At 40.7% G+C, this 13,606-nt stretch overlaps 1 protein-coding gene across 2 annotated transcripts in view; it reads left to right on the forward strand.

The window, feature by feature from the left end:
- The first annotated feature begins 5,596 nt into the window (after positions 1-5,596).
- The window catches only part of fbn1 (fibrillin 1), a 50,251-nt gene continuing 42,241 nt past the window's right edge, over positions 5,597-13,606 (forward strand). For both annotated transcript variants that reach the window (XM_010769636.1, XM_010769637.1), the window contains exons 1-6: positions 5,597-5,881; positions 6,069-6,354; positions 8,237-8,319; positions 9,386-9,484; positions 10,320-10,415; positions 10,822-10,917. In XM_010769636.1, the coding sequence (XP_010767938.1) occupies positions 6,167-6,354; positions 8,237-8,319; positions 9,386-9,484; positions 10,320-10,415; positions 10,822-10,917 (562 nt within the window). In that variant the 5' untranslated portion in view covers positions 5,597-5,881; positions 6,069-6,166. The remainder of the gene's footprint in view (positions 5,882-6,068; positions 6,355-8,236; positions 8,320-9,385; positions 9,485-10,319; positions 10,416-10,821; positions 10,918-13,606) is intronic.

A 13,606-nucleotide genomic window follows, 5' to 3' on the forward strand; every position in this document is an offset into this window, starting at 1 on the left:
CCTGTCCTCCTCCTCAAAGCTATGGCTTAAAAGAGGCATCCTCACCATGAAAAGGACCTCTTACAAGATTATGTGAACCGGAAAATTCTGTTCTGTTCTTCTGAGGAAACACATTTTGAGGAAAATAAGTTCATGCAGAGCCTAGGTACACCCTAGGAAAATGATCCATTTGGAAGAGAAAAGGGATTCCTGCAAGTTATTTTGTGGTTATATTATTTTGTACTGCAGCAGTGCACTGTATATGTGTAGCGTTTGTTTAAGAGAAGGAGACCATATGGGATAATAGAGGGCCAAGCCCAAACAGTTGATGGAATTATATCATTACATTATCCTCATGACGAAAAAGCAACAGGCCAAACTCCAGTTTCAGAACCCATTACAGAGAGAATGAGAGAGTGAGCAGGGGGGAGATGGGGGAACTCATTTCTGCTGCAGCTCATTTTCTTGAAATATTTCACATGAATATTGGCAGCCGTTGTGCTGCAGAAGACAAAAGGAAATGAACCGTGGCCGCTGGAGCCAAAGACAACACACAGTGTGAGAAAGTCTCGCTACAGTTACTGCTCACAGCACAGCGAGAGACAATCTCAATCTAAACTTTAAAAACTGCCTTGGGTATATGAAACACATGAACACAGAAAACGAGTTGGTGAAAGATGTGACGTAGCCAGAGAAGAATTACCTTCTGTCACGGGGAAGGTTAGAAACAAGGCACACGAGTTGTGTTGTTATTAGAAGATAATAAATTAGTTGCCTCATGTTTGGTATTGAAATACTCCACAGAAAAAAAATCTTACTACACTCTTTGAAATGTTTATCCAAACTCTGTTTCAGTCTAACTATTTCAGGCTTTTAGTTCAGCCATTTCAGGCAAGAGGACTAAACATTCCCCAAAATGAAACCCATGCTCAGTTACTAACAGTAAGGGGATTAACCGAGAAAACGATGGAATGAGACGCAGAGGTGGCTGGGGGGAAGAAGAAGGAGGGTGGGTTGGGAGAGGTGGTTTCTTACTGTAAATGACACCTCTTCTGTGTTGAGGAAGAGCAGAGGGTGACCCTGCTCTGCTGGGCATCAGTTTTCTCCCACACTACATCATGTTGACGAGAACCATGACTTAAAGCTTCGCGAGAAACAAACCTGCAGTACACTCATCTCTGATGTCCCTTTCTGTGTGTGTGTGTGTGTGTGTGTGTGTGTGTGTGTGTGTGTGTGTGTGTGTGTGTGTGTGTGTGTGTGTGTGTGTGTGTGTGTGTGTGTGTGTGTGTGTGTGTGTGTGTGTGTGTGTGTGTGTGTGTGTGTGAGAGAGAGTGAGAGTGAGAGAGAGAGTTTTATGTGGAGTACACATGTGTTTGTATTTAGTGGTGTTATCTTTGCCTTGTCATCCAAAGTATTAGGCCTTAAATGATTTGCTTCTTATTACCAATGTGTTGAAGGGACTCCATCCATTTCACAAACACTTACTAGTATGACTCTTATTTGACTCATCAAATGATGCTAGAGACTTCACTGCAGTAATCTCAATTTGAATTTGGAGGCAACACAAATAAGTCTAAGTTCAATGTCGGGGTAAAAAGTCTGACATTTTAGACTGTTTAATACAAGGCTGACTATAGCTGTCAGGTAAATGTAAAGGAGCCATATTTCACTCACAAATGTAATGCTAAGGAGAATAAGTAGCATTAAATAATAAGTAATTGTACCTACTGCAAGGAAACAGTTCAACATGAAGACCATCAGTTTAACCAAAAGGCTAGAAAGAGATGGTCTGGATCACTTCAAAGGTTAAAAAAAAATCTGACTTCCAGCATGTCTCAAACTCACGGATTAACTTGTTGTATCAAAAACTTGTAAAACTGAAACATAACATTTTTGGCTGCAGCTTCTTATTAAAGGGACACATCTTCTCATTTATGTATCGGCAAGTAAGCAAATAAATGTCATGTCAAACTTTAACTTCGATAAATCCTACTGATGAGGTAATGGCTTGTTGTTATACTGTATAATTACCATGCAACAAATAAGACCTTTTTTATATTATGAAATTAAACTTTCAATACACATAATGTTGATTCAACCTCATTGCAATTCTTAAGGCTATACTTCGTGTCACTAAATAGCATGACACTAGGTGCATTTCTGCATACATAAAGATGAATTGGCTGCTTTCCTTAGCTTAATATTAAGCATAAAGTCATGATTTTTAACTCAAAGCAAGGCACATACGCATATTTACTAACATGGGAAACTCTTTCTTTAAGTATATTACTTGGATGAATACACTTACTGTATCTGCAAGGCTGCAATAGAAGCAAGCTAATGCCAAACCTCAAGGGTCTGAAATCCAGTGAGCTGTGACTCACTGGACACACCACAAACCACTTTGCACTCTCACCTCAGCCCCTCACGCCCAGGACTCGCTGTGTTTCAGAGGCTGATCCTTTAGAGAGAGAAAAGATGCAGCTCCAACACGACCAGGGAGCGGCTGTTTTACTATCAAAATATCCACTCAACAGTGACCACTTCCCTCCCCCAGACTCTCTCATTCCTCACCTCAAGGCATTTTATAGTTACTGATGTTCTTATCTGACGAGTCCAGTATTAAGATAAGTTCCTGGTCTCATTTACAATCTTCTGACACCAAACTTACTTACCAGTTATTTTATTAATATATGCCTTTAATTATTAAGAGAACAATAATGTGAATCTGAATAATAGCAAGCTGAAACAATATGTGTCATTTGGGGATTTTTTAGAAACTTGTCTTTGACAGAGCATTACCCAAACAAATAAGTCAATATGAGGAGGTTTGACATGAATCATGAATGTATCTTGTTGACTTATACAAGTAGTTTCTGGTCGAGCTTCTTAAATCACGTAGGTATGAATAGATGTTGGCATTGATGGAAAGTCAAGTCAAATTTGTTGTATAAAGCAAAATATCACAAATCATACATTTTCCTCAAGGGTCATTACAATTGGAAACCAATACAGATAACAGTAACAAGTACTGTGCTTAAGTTAAAGATCATGATTAATAATACAAAGTATGGTTAACATGTTAATTTGGCTTAATAATGTTTTATCTACAGCAAAAATAAAGAAGATAAGAGTTTGTCAGAGGGAAATCTACAACCCTTCATATGTATATACAGTCAATGAAACTAATCCCAAATTAACAATCTGCAACAATAAAATGAGATACACATTGATTTGGCAATAATTATTATAACATTATATAATATACACTATTCTAGAATTGGCCTATCTGCATAATGAGATATTTGTTTTGTTCTACAAAATAGGAAATGATGCATGATATATATAATAAAAGAAAAGTTAAAATACATGCATTGAGTGTTTTCAACACTAATAATAAAGTGATTAAGTGATAACTTAGTGATAAAGTTCTGATTAATTTATGTGAGTATTTGGATCTTATAAGTGAAGTTCTTTGTCATCAGCAATTAAATATTTAAATGTAGAAGTGAGGTTGAGGTTGAAATGCAGACAAAGAAATCTACAGTAGTCAGATGAAAATGTGGATTTATTTCCTCCATTATACAGCTAGCAAAAAGATGAATTGGGAACTTGGTAACGCCATAACCAGGAGAGCTGCAGAAGTGTTGGACCATGACATGAAGATATGGAAGCAGCAAGCGTCATCATTTCAAATCACTTAAAGAAGGTCATGAGAAAGGAGGGGGACAGGGAGTTTACAGAGGGAGTAAATTGAGAAACCAATGAAACTGAAGATAGGGCGTCCTCCAATATTTTGCTGGTCGTGCTTTGGGAGGGTGTGTAATAAAAAGCTGCAGTAAACAGGACATAACTTTATGAAAATGAGGATACTTTTTAAGGTGACTGTAGAAAATGTAGAATTGGATGGGGGTTATCGAAAGCAAATCTGCAGGATTCAAATGTAGTTGCACTCTGGGTGCTGCCTGACAGTTGGTTGTCTCGAGGCAGACAAAGCCTCTTGGCAGTGGGATCAGGAGTAAACGTGGTCTTGTCAGCAGTGATGGAGAGGCCTTGCAGAGGGCAGGACTTTCCAGGGGAAAAAAAGCAGAGCAGTATTGTTGAGACTAAGTTTGAGGTGGTGGGCAGACATCCAACTGGAGATGTCAGCGAGGCTAGTGGAGATGCCTGCCTCAACCTGAGTGTCAGTGGATGGAAAAGAGAAGTTGTGGCATATAATGATATATATATACTACCCTGTGCACCAGATGAAGTACTACATAAAGTTAGACGCCTGTTAAAGCAGCTCAGGCAGGTCACCGCCATTTTCTTTACAGAAGAGGTGCAGAAAGGGACTGAGTGTTGCATCTGAAAAGCACAGCGGTGTGGTTCAACGACATGAGAAAATCAATTGTCTCAACTTTGCCAATGCAACATCCTGTGATCATGTTTTGTGTAACGTTTGTCTTGATCAAAACTTGAGAATCTAATGAGCAACATCAACACATATGGTGTGTATAAGTGCAGGTTGAGGCCGTGTTCGGACATGTGTGAGAGGAGAATGTGTATAATAATAAGGGGGGGGGGGGGAAGGAATGAATCTGATAGTGGAAACGAATGCTGTTGAATATACAGTGTCAAGAGTTTTTGGAGTGATAGCATACTGGAGAGCGCAGCCAGGCTGACTCTATGTTTGCTGGGTGTGGCTGTAGAGATGAAGCAGTGTGTGTGTGAAATCTATCACTGCACTGGACAAAATTCCTCATAATACAGTATACAGTGGACACATGTACATATGTACAGTATAGGACATTATTCAATACTAAATTAACAGGAATCAAACTGTTTAAAACGAATGTATTTATTCAGACAAGACTGAGCTTTTGTGTATCTATTTAAATGTCCCTGACTTCTGGGTTTGACAAGTGTAATGTACATTAGCTATAATCTCCATTTTGGAACCCTCTCTCTACAGTAAACAAGCATTTTATCAAAAACCTTTAGAGATAATGAAGACTCCCATTTGCAGTCTTGCACTCTTCTCCTGCAGCTATATTCTTTTGTAGTTCTCTTATATGATCAGGAAGAACTGATATCTGAGAAATCTATAGAAAGTGATAAACTCACAACCAATTTTTAACTGATATACCAACATTCATAACTAATAAATAGCAAAACCGAAGAATAAAAACCAGCCTAAGCATCAAAACTCGTTATCAGTTATTATTAGTGGCTCATAACTGATATATTGAGTTTGTAAATCATTCATCAATGCTTAAAGGTTATTAGTTACAACCGGTTACAACGTATTCCCTTTCCTTGTTAGCATGTAGGCTACAAGCCACAATATACAGTAAATAGTGAACAGGTGCATTTAAAAAGAAAAAGAAAATGCAACCACTAAAAATATCTCATAGTATTATTTATGACCAAATTTAGACACAGATTCTAGAGGGTTTTATAAACTCTGTCTTATTCTTTCAAACTTCTCTGGGTCTATTCAAATGTTACCGTTAAGATATCAAGCGAAAGATCTACAGCTTTTCTTGTGCAATTTTGTTCTCCAGGTTTTGTATCGCGAGAGCAGGGGAAGAAAGGAGAAAAAAAAGTTTGGGGGAAAGTTGATCAGAGCAGGGATGAGGAAAGCGCTGCGAGAGAGCCACAGTGAGTTCTGCCATTCTCATCCCCAGGAATGCATCAGCTCCTCTAACTTATCTGTGCAGAGGCAACACACAACTGGATGCGCAAGAGCAGACACCAAACCTTACGATGCGCATCTATTTATAGCAGTTTAGCGAAAGTTTTGAGTAACTCTTCTTCTTCTCCTCAGTTTTCTTCTAAACGTTTATTCAGCAATATCAGCAGGAAAGAGTTAAGAAGTCCTCTGTCGGGTCTGAGGCGAATCTCCTGTTCGGGAGACAAGGTAAAGTAACGACTCTCTCGTGCGCAATTTTGCACGTTTTTCATTTTTTGTTACACTGCATGCTTTTGCGACTATCAGCTTCTTACCTAATAACGGTATAAGTCATAGAATGCGTCATTTTTCTTTTGTGCGCAGCATCTCCTGCACTCCCCTTTGCGTCTTTTCAAGAACTTTTATTGTTTTGCAGCTTTGACTCCAGACTGCAGAGGTCGACGAGACTAGGAAACGAGTTTAGGATACTTTTATTCTACCGAGGGCTGGAGTTGTATACACTTGAGAGTGGATATGCCGGACAGTAAGTGTGGAGGACGGCTGCTGCAGTTGGCCGTGGCTCTGGTGACTTTGCTGTCTCTCGCTGAGCTTGGACACTTTGCAGAGGTGGTGGACACCGAGGACAGCGAGCCGAAGGCCAAGCAGACCGACTCCAGAGCCAGCAGGGCCAAGAGGAGGGGAGGGTCGGACGTCCTCAGAGGGTAATCTGACTATGTTAATCCCACTAAATCCAATTTGGGAATTTTTTTTATTTTTTCCAATGTCCTGCATGCCAGTTTCCCTTCAAGCTTTTTGAATATAAATGAGCGTCTAACAGTTTGTGTACAGTAAGAGCAGGTGTCCATTCTCAAGTAGGACTTGCTGTTCCTTCAAAAATATGTAATAAAGCTTACTAAGACCCATGGGCGACATTGTCGGTGATGGGAAGTTTGGAGCAACGTTTAGTAATTAAATACTGGCAAGAATATCACATTCCTGCTGACTGCAATAATAAATTAAATCCAAACAAAGGAGGCCATTGGTCGTGTGTGGCTGTGGCAGAGAGAGGGAGAGAGAGAGACTAACAGCCTAATCCTCTTTCTGGCCAAAAACACCACACCCCAGTTATGGATAAATCACATCTGCAGCTGTACACAGTGGGTCACTGCTGGAGAGGTTGTGTGTGTGTGTGTGTGTGTGTGTGTGTGTGTGTGTGTGTGTGTGTGTGTGTGTGTGTGTGTGTGTGTGTGTGTGTGTGCGTGTGTTTGCGTGTGTTTGCGTGCGTGTGCAGAAAGGGAGAGAGACAGAGAGAAAGAAGAAGAGAAAGCACGTCTGTGTCCAGTGATGACAGCAAACAGCTGATGAAGGTCACACAGTAGACAGCTCAATGAGCATTCTCCACAGGCATTTTTATTTGACATGCTTTAAGTTAATTTATCAGAACATCTGGGTTTAGAGGCAGGAAGTGCATACAGGCTACATACTGTGTCACGCTGACTTACCAGTAATAAGAATGTTTCAGAGATCCAACAGGCTTCATTATTCTCCGCCTAGCTCTGTGTAGAGTTACACTGTACAGTATATACTCTGACCCCCAGGTCAACACATGCTCAGTGGGTGGTTACACATTCACATATGTAGGCCTGTCATAGACCTGTAGGTGGCAGGATGGCCCAGGCATTCATTTCCATGTCAGATGGAAAGCTTTTTTTCACAGGTGCATCAGGTTTCTTCCAACACCTTGTGCAGCCTAATATTCTCATCCATCAACAAAAAATGTTTTATTGGGAAGTGCCAAGTGCTGCATGCTAGGCCACGTCTGACAGTAGCAGTAGCACTAGCACAACATACTGTAACATGCTTTAATCCACTGGTATCCAACCTAAGGGTCAAGATCCCACAGTGGGATCACAGGAGGAATCTAAGTGGTCACTAGATATTTGAACACTCTTTAGTTTATCTTTCAACTGCTTTATTGTGAAATGCTAGTTAAGATGGAGCAATACCAGTTTGTCATATCCGATGCTAATACTGACTTATGACCTCTTTTTAACAACTAAGATGTTAATAATATGTTTGGATGCTTACATTTTGCCTAGTCTAGGCTTATTCTTCTCTGGAATACGATCCAGGAATTTTTGGCAAATTTGTGCCAATAACGATATTGAGTTTCTGTCTGATGCCTCCTAACTAAAAAGGAAGCAAAAAAAATGTTGATGAAGTTTTTCATGACGCCCATGATGAGGGGTCATATGTAGGTTTGGCTTCATACTATGTCGTCAAAAGCAAAACACGTTTACTGTAGGATGTTTTCAGAAATGTAATGGGCATTTGTATGCTTTTTTAGAGGGCTGTGAAATCTTAATTTCAGTAACTTGGGGGAAACTGTGTGTTTGCTTATTATAGAAATTGGACAGAATATTGTCATCTTTCAGTTGGTATATCAGTTATCGAGGTTCTAAGGACAGAGAGTGTTGCATGTTGAACAGAATGTAAAGCCCTCGAAAACAAATATGTGATTATGCTCTGTATGAATAAAATTAACTTGATTTAAATGTGATTTGAACTGTGTGACATTGATTAATTACCCTGCATTTTCCACAGACCTAATGTGTGTGGATCAAGGAACAACGCTTACTGCTGCCCAGGCTGGAAGACTCTGACTGGAGGAAACCAGTGCATTGTTCGTAAGTATCACACATTTCTCTGTTGTAAATTCACTTCAGGTAGAACTTGGAGCTCTTCATCTTTGACACTGGTGGTAGTTTCCAGAGTCTAGCTGTGTTTATTGGTGCAATCCAGTCACAGAGTATTATTGGGATGGAAAGTGAGTGCATGTGTCATTATCTGAAACTATCTTCTTTGTTGCAGAACACATCCAACAGGAATTTGACTTGTGCAAACCAGTCTTGAATATGTATTGATTGACAGCATAAGAAATTAATTTCTCCTTATTCTTGAACAGTATCAAATGACTATATCAGGAAAACAATGCTCTATTATTCCTAGTATTTAATGTTGCCTTTTACTGCACTTATTCAGTGATTTCAAAAACGGACTGCCAACACTTCACAGATTTCTATTCAAATATTGCTATTTAATCACCCAATAAATGTACATCAGTATGAGTTAATGTTGCTAACAGAGCTCTTAACATGACATAAAATAATTAGGAATTTAGTTATTAATTTTGGTCCATTTCCCCTAGTATTCTGGCAGTGGTTGTTTCTTTTCTCTCCCTCTCCCCCTCTCTCCCCCTGGTAGACAGGAAAGTCTGAGAGGCTGTAGATTTGTGTGATTGCAGTCTGGCTGGTCGGCTGGACAAATGCCTGTTGCGGCTCTAATGACATTGTTTAGCAGTGGGGTTCAGGGAACAGGGGTCAGTCGCTGGACTCTACCTGATGGGAGAGAGGGGCGGGGGACCATGCCAACATTAGTCAGTGGGAAAGAGAACAACTGAGCGAAAAACCTCTAGCCAACTCAAAACACACACTGGAACATATTAATAGCAACCAAGTGGGCTTCTTTAGCATGGCAATGATGGAGTTTAAAAGGAAGTTTGGGTCATATTTGGACTGTATGAGTTTTAAAATATTATACATTAGAGTTCAGTAAGCAACAGATACACAACATAGAATGTCTCAAGACACACCGTGGCACTATAAAGTGAGCATTGGACTGCTGATTAATATTGTACATGACAAAAGATGTTTTTTAATGTTTTTTGACCAAGTGACATGTTCCTCTTTGCAGCGATCTGCCGAAGTTCATGTGGAGACGGTTTCTGCTCCAGACCCAACATGTGCACCTGCCCCACCGGCCAGATCTCCCCAGCCTGTGGATCCAAGTCAGGTCATTAATCTGCACGTCCATTTTCCCAAGGAGTGAACTCTTTTGAAGCTTGCTTGATGGGTTTATAATATAGTGTGCATAGACGAGGGAGTTAACTGGTATTTGACTTGGTTGATGATTTATGTAAATAGGAGTGTATGTCAGAAGTAAGCGTTTCTTGGAAAGTACGGCGTTTACTACCACCCTGGCTTTTTTGCTTTTTTTAAAAAGAGTTTTAATCTGAAGAAAAACATATATTGCAGGAACAATAATGACAAGCACTGACGGATGATGAAAACCATGTAGATGTAGCTTTCCTCTGTAGGATATGAAAAAGATTGTTAATTGGCTCAGATTCCTGTAGTTCAAACCGCAGTATGGCTTTTGCATTTTTTTCCTACATTTCCATCTCCTCATCAGGAGTAATGAGCACTATAATGGTATATAAATATGAGATACTAAGCCAAAAAACTTCCTGAAAAAATAATCTTGAAACTGCTTTAAGCAATCGATATACTTTATGTTGCAATCACATTCTTGAAAATACCGGTCAATTTCGTAGGTTGTTTGTGTGTGAGTCGTTTGGGTGTGTGTGTGCTTTGGAAGAGGTCCATAGTCAACATCTCCTCATTGTTGCTCTTCTTGCAGCTCACACCGCTTCAACCCAATGTGCTCATCTGTTTGCACACCATACATTTCTATGAAATGATATCCCAGCATGACTTTAAGAGTTCAGAGTGGATTGTGTTTATGTTGTAAATCCAATATGCAGCGTATGTTTGTGTACTCTGAATTTAACTCTTAACATAACCCTGTGTGTGTCAGTTTGTGTGTAATTCTGTTGTTGTGCCCACAGTCCAGAACTGTAACATTCGGTGTATGAACGGGGGAACATGTGCTGAGGACAACTGCCAGTGTCAGAAAGGCTACGTGGGGAACCACTGCGGGCAACGTAAGGATACTTTTTTAGCTTGTTTTTATTGCTAATTAGCAAATGTTAGCATGCTATCAAGCTGAACCCTGAGCCTTTACTTTGTGATTGTTTACATGTTCCTGTGAAAGCGCTAGAATTAAACATAGTAAACATTCAGCTCAAGCTGGCCGGCCAAAGATCAGCCCCTCAGAGCTGCTAGCTTGTTGTAGTTTTGGCCATCCATCCTATAAATTATAATAACTTTGTACTTACCAAGATAATTGATGATGAAAAATACATTGTCTCCAAAATGTCATCACGTCATCATTTTGTACTCATTTAATTGGAGTGAAATTATCATAAATACCATATGAATACTTGAGGAATGGTCTACAATGTGTTTTGTGAGGTCACAGAGATTGTTTTTCTCTCTTTTCTTCTCCAGCGGTTTGTGAGAATGGCTGCCTTAATGGAGGAAGGTGTGTGGCCCCCAACAAATGCGTGTGTACCTATGGCTTCACCGGGGCTCAGTGTGAGAGAGGTAAGGAGCGCCACACTAACATCTTACATCACACATGCAGTCTCTTTACTCTACGTTCACTACTTACAACTGTGGAAGTGGTTTTCAAAGTGTATTATGTGCTGCTTCTGTGAAAATATGACTCTGTACTGAGTGGCTGTGGTTTTTTGTGACGAAAGACAATTCCTGCTTAGTCATGCCACCGGCTCCATGGATGTGGTTTGTTGTGGAACATTTGCATGTCAAGCTTGGTCTACCAAATGACCAATTTTTCCACATCTGCTCTGAAGCACAGCCCAGGGGAACGTGATGTCTTTGTTAGCTGAAGACCTCCCAACCTCCTGTGGTTGCTCTCTGGCACATGTGAACAAAATATTCAAGGTATACAAGCACATGCAAACCGAGAGCAGCCTGCTCTTTGCACTTTCTGAGTGAAACTTGTGCATGTGCAGGCAAATGTGTGTGCAGTTTATGTGTGTGCTGGGGGTCTGTGGTGGTGATGACCTGAAAAGGTCAAAGGCGTGACCTTGTAAAGCTAATATTTGGATTAGCAGCAGAGCTCCTAATTAGTAACATCCCTTTTAACAAGGCCATTCTTGAGAGGCCTGTCAGTTTTGTGTGGATTGGTCCTTTTTTTACTTTATTGCTTTCTTCAATCTTGCAACTAATAGGCCACTATCTGGTTGTCTTGTGGGTTAGCGCCAGCGCTTATCTGCTGAAGCACACTTGTATGCTGTGACTTTGCTTTTCACCCTTTCCTGTGGAAGCTTGGCCTAAGGGTTTGTGTGACTCGTCAGTAATTCAAATCAAGCACACAGTATCTTGTAGATGTTTTCAAGGAACCTATTAAACAAAGCTGTTGGTGTCTTTTGTTTTGGTTTCTGATTAATAAATGTTGAATGGAAAGAAGATTTAACCCCATCTAGTTTTAAAATGTTGATTTACCACTGGTATTTTACTTTTACGTTTGCTGATAAGGACTTCATAGTAAAACAGGCATACCTTTTGTCGTGGCCATAATAATTCACTATAAATCTAGTATCGCAATATCTGTAGAATATTGGAACCAAAATGTTTTCAAAAACAATATGTTGGTACTTGGTTAACTCTTATTTAGAAAAAATGCCTCATATTGTCATCTTACTAATCGTACAAGTTGGATCAATAATGAGCATTATAATATGTTCTGCCCTGTCAATTGATCAGTTATTTGGTCCTTCATCTTGCATTTGGTTGTACTAATAGAGGTAAGGAAAGTAGGCCAACGTTTACAGTCATGTTTTGGGTTAAGTTACTTTCACTGGAATTTCCTTGGCTAGTATCCATCACCACCTCCCAAGGGAAAACCATTGTGCTCTCACACAAACATGAGCACATGCACAACCCCGCACTGTTGTTAATGCAATTTACAGAACAGTGCCTCAATTATGGCTTGATCTTATCACTTTAGCAAGAACACAAGGTTTTCAACAAACACATGCTCTGACCAGGGGAGAGGTAGCTGCACTCAGGGCTCAGGTGGTTCTTTGGATGTGGAAAGATCCTGGAGCAATCAGGGCTCGACATTAACACACCACCACTGCAGAGCTGTGTGCTGCCAAGTGGCTGGTGATCTGCTGGCCAGTGGCCCCTCCACCAGGCACAGCTGACTGCAGTGAAAATGCAGCCTGGTATATCAACGCGCTCTTTGTTGGTTGCAAATGTGATTTAGGTTGGAATGTGGGATTGCTGAGATCCAGCCACGCTGCTGCTGATTGCACGCAGGAATTTTTGCTCCTGCTGAACAAATATGTAGCTATGAAGTTGTAAGGTCGAGCCTTCGTTGTGACTCCATTGAAATCACTTGGGATGATGATGAAAGATTTGCACTAAACATGGCAATACGTGATTTACACACAGTCAGTAGGCTCTCTTGCCTCTTAATGCATCGGCTAGAAGAGAGTGACTCATCATCACTCTCTTCTAGCCGAGTGCAAACCTCAGAAGATAACTATCCCACAACTTAACTGAGTGTGTGTATGCAAGTGTGTGCATATGTGTGCATGCTCGACTTGTAAGTCCTAAGAGGATGGAGAAATCTGCTGACGGGCTAAGTAGGAAGGCCCCACCCAGATATTAGACCCTTTATCCCATGCATGGAACCATGCACAAACGTACGGGTGCATTTGCACAAATTACGCACATGCTAAGGCATGTAAGCACCATCTGCCAGAAGAAGTGTCCAAACAGTGAATCCAGGAAACCCTTTTGACCCTCTTCGCGACGGCTTCCCTCCTTTTCACATCGAGGCTGTTGTCGTGCACAAACTCACTGGTTATTGAGGAGTCCAGCATTTCACAATTGTGTTTCCAAAAGGGACTGAAGCTCTGCACAGACAAGCCTGCTAATGAGAGTCAAAACAAACTATCCGCCCTCCGTCAGATGCATGTTTTTTGAAGCAGCTACCAGAAAGCAGCAAAAACAAGTGAAGCAAGTTTTGGTCTGTTTTGAGATCATCTCTGGCTAGACTGCTGGTGAGGGGCTGGGACATTGGCTGAAATTCTGTGTGTGTGTGTTAGAGTGCATTTGTGTGTGAACACATGTGATTGCTCCCAGATGTACAGGACATGGGTGGATCCCCCAGCTGTATGCAGTTCACAGAGAGAAAGTAAGATGACAGATGAAATGACACCACTTTCTTCCTACAGCTGTCCGCCTCTCCCTGTTTACG

The sequence above is a fragment of the Notothenia coriiceps genome, unplaced genomic scaffold (assembly GCF_000735185.1).
Source record: "Notothenia coriiceps isolate Sejong01 unplaced genomic scaffold, NC01 NC01_scaffold00007583, whole genome shotgun sequence".
NCBI classification, from domain to species: domain Eukaryota; kingdom Metazoa; phylum Chordata; class Actinopteri; order Perciformes; family Nototheniidae; genus Notothenia; species Notothenia coriiceps.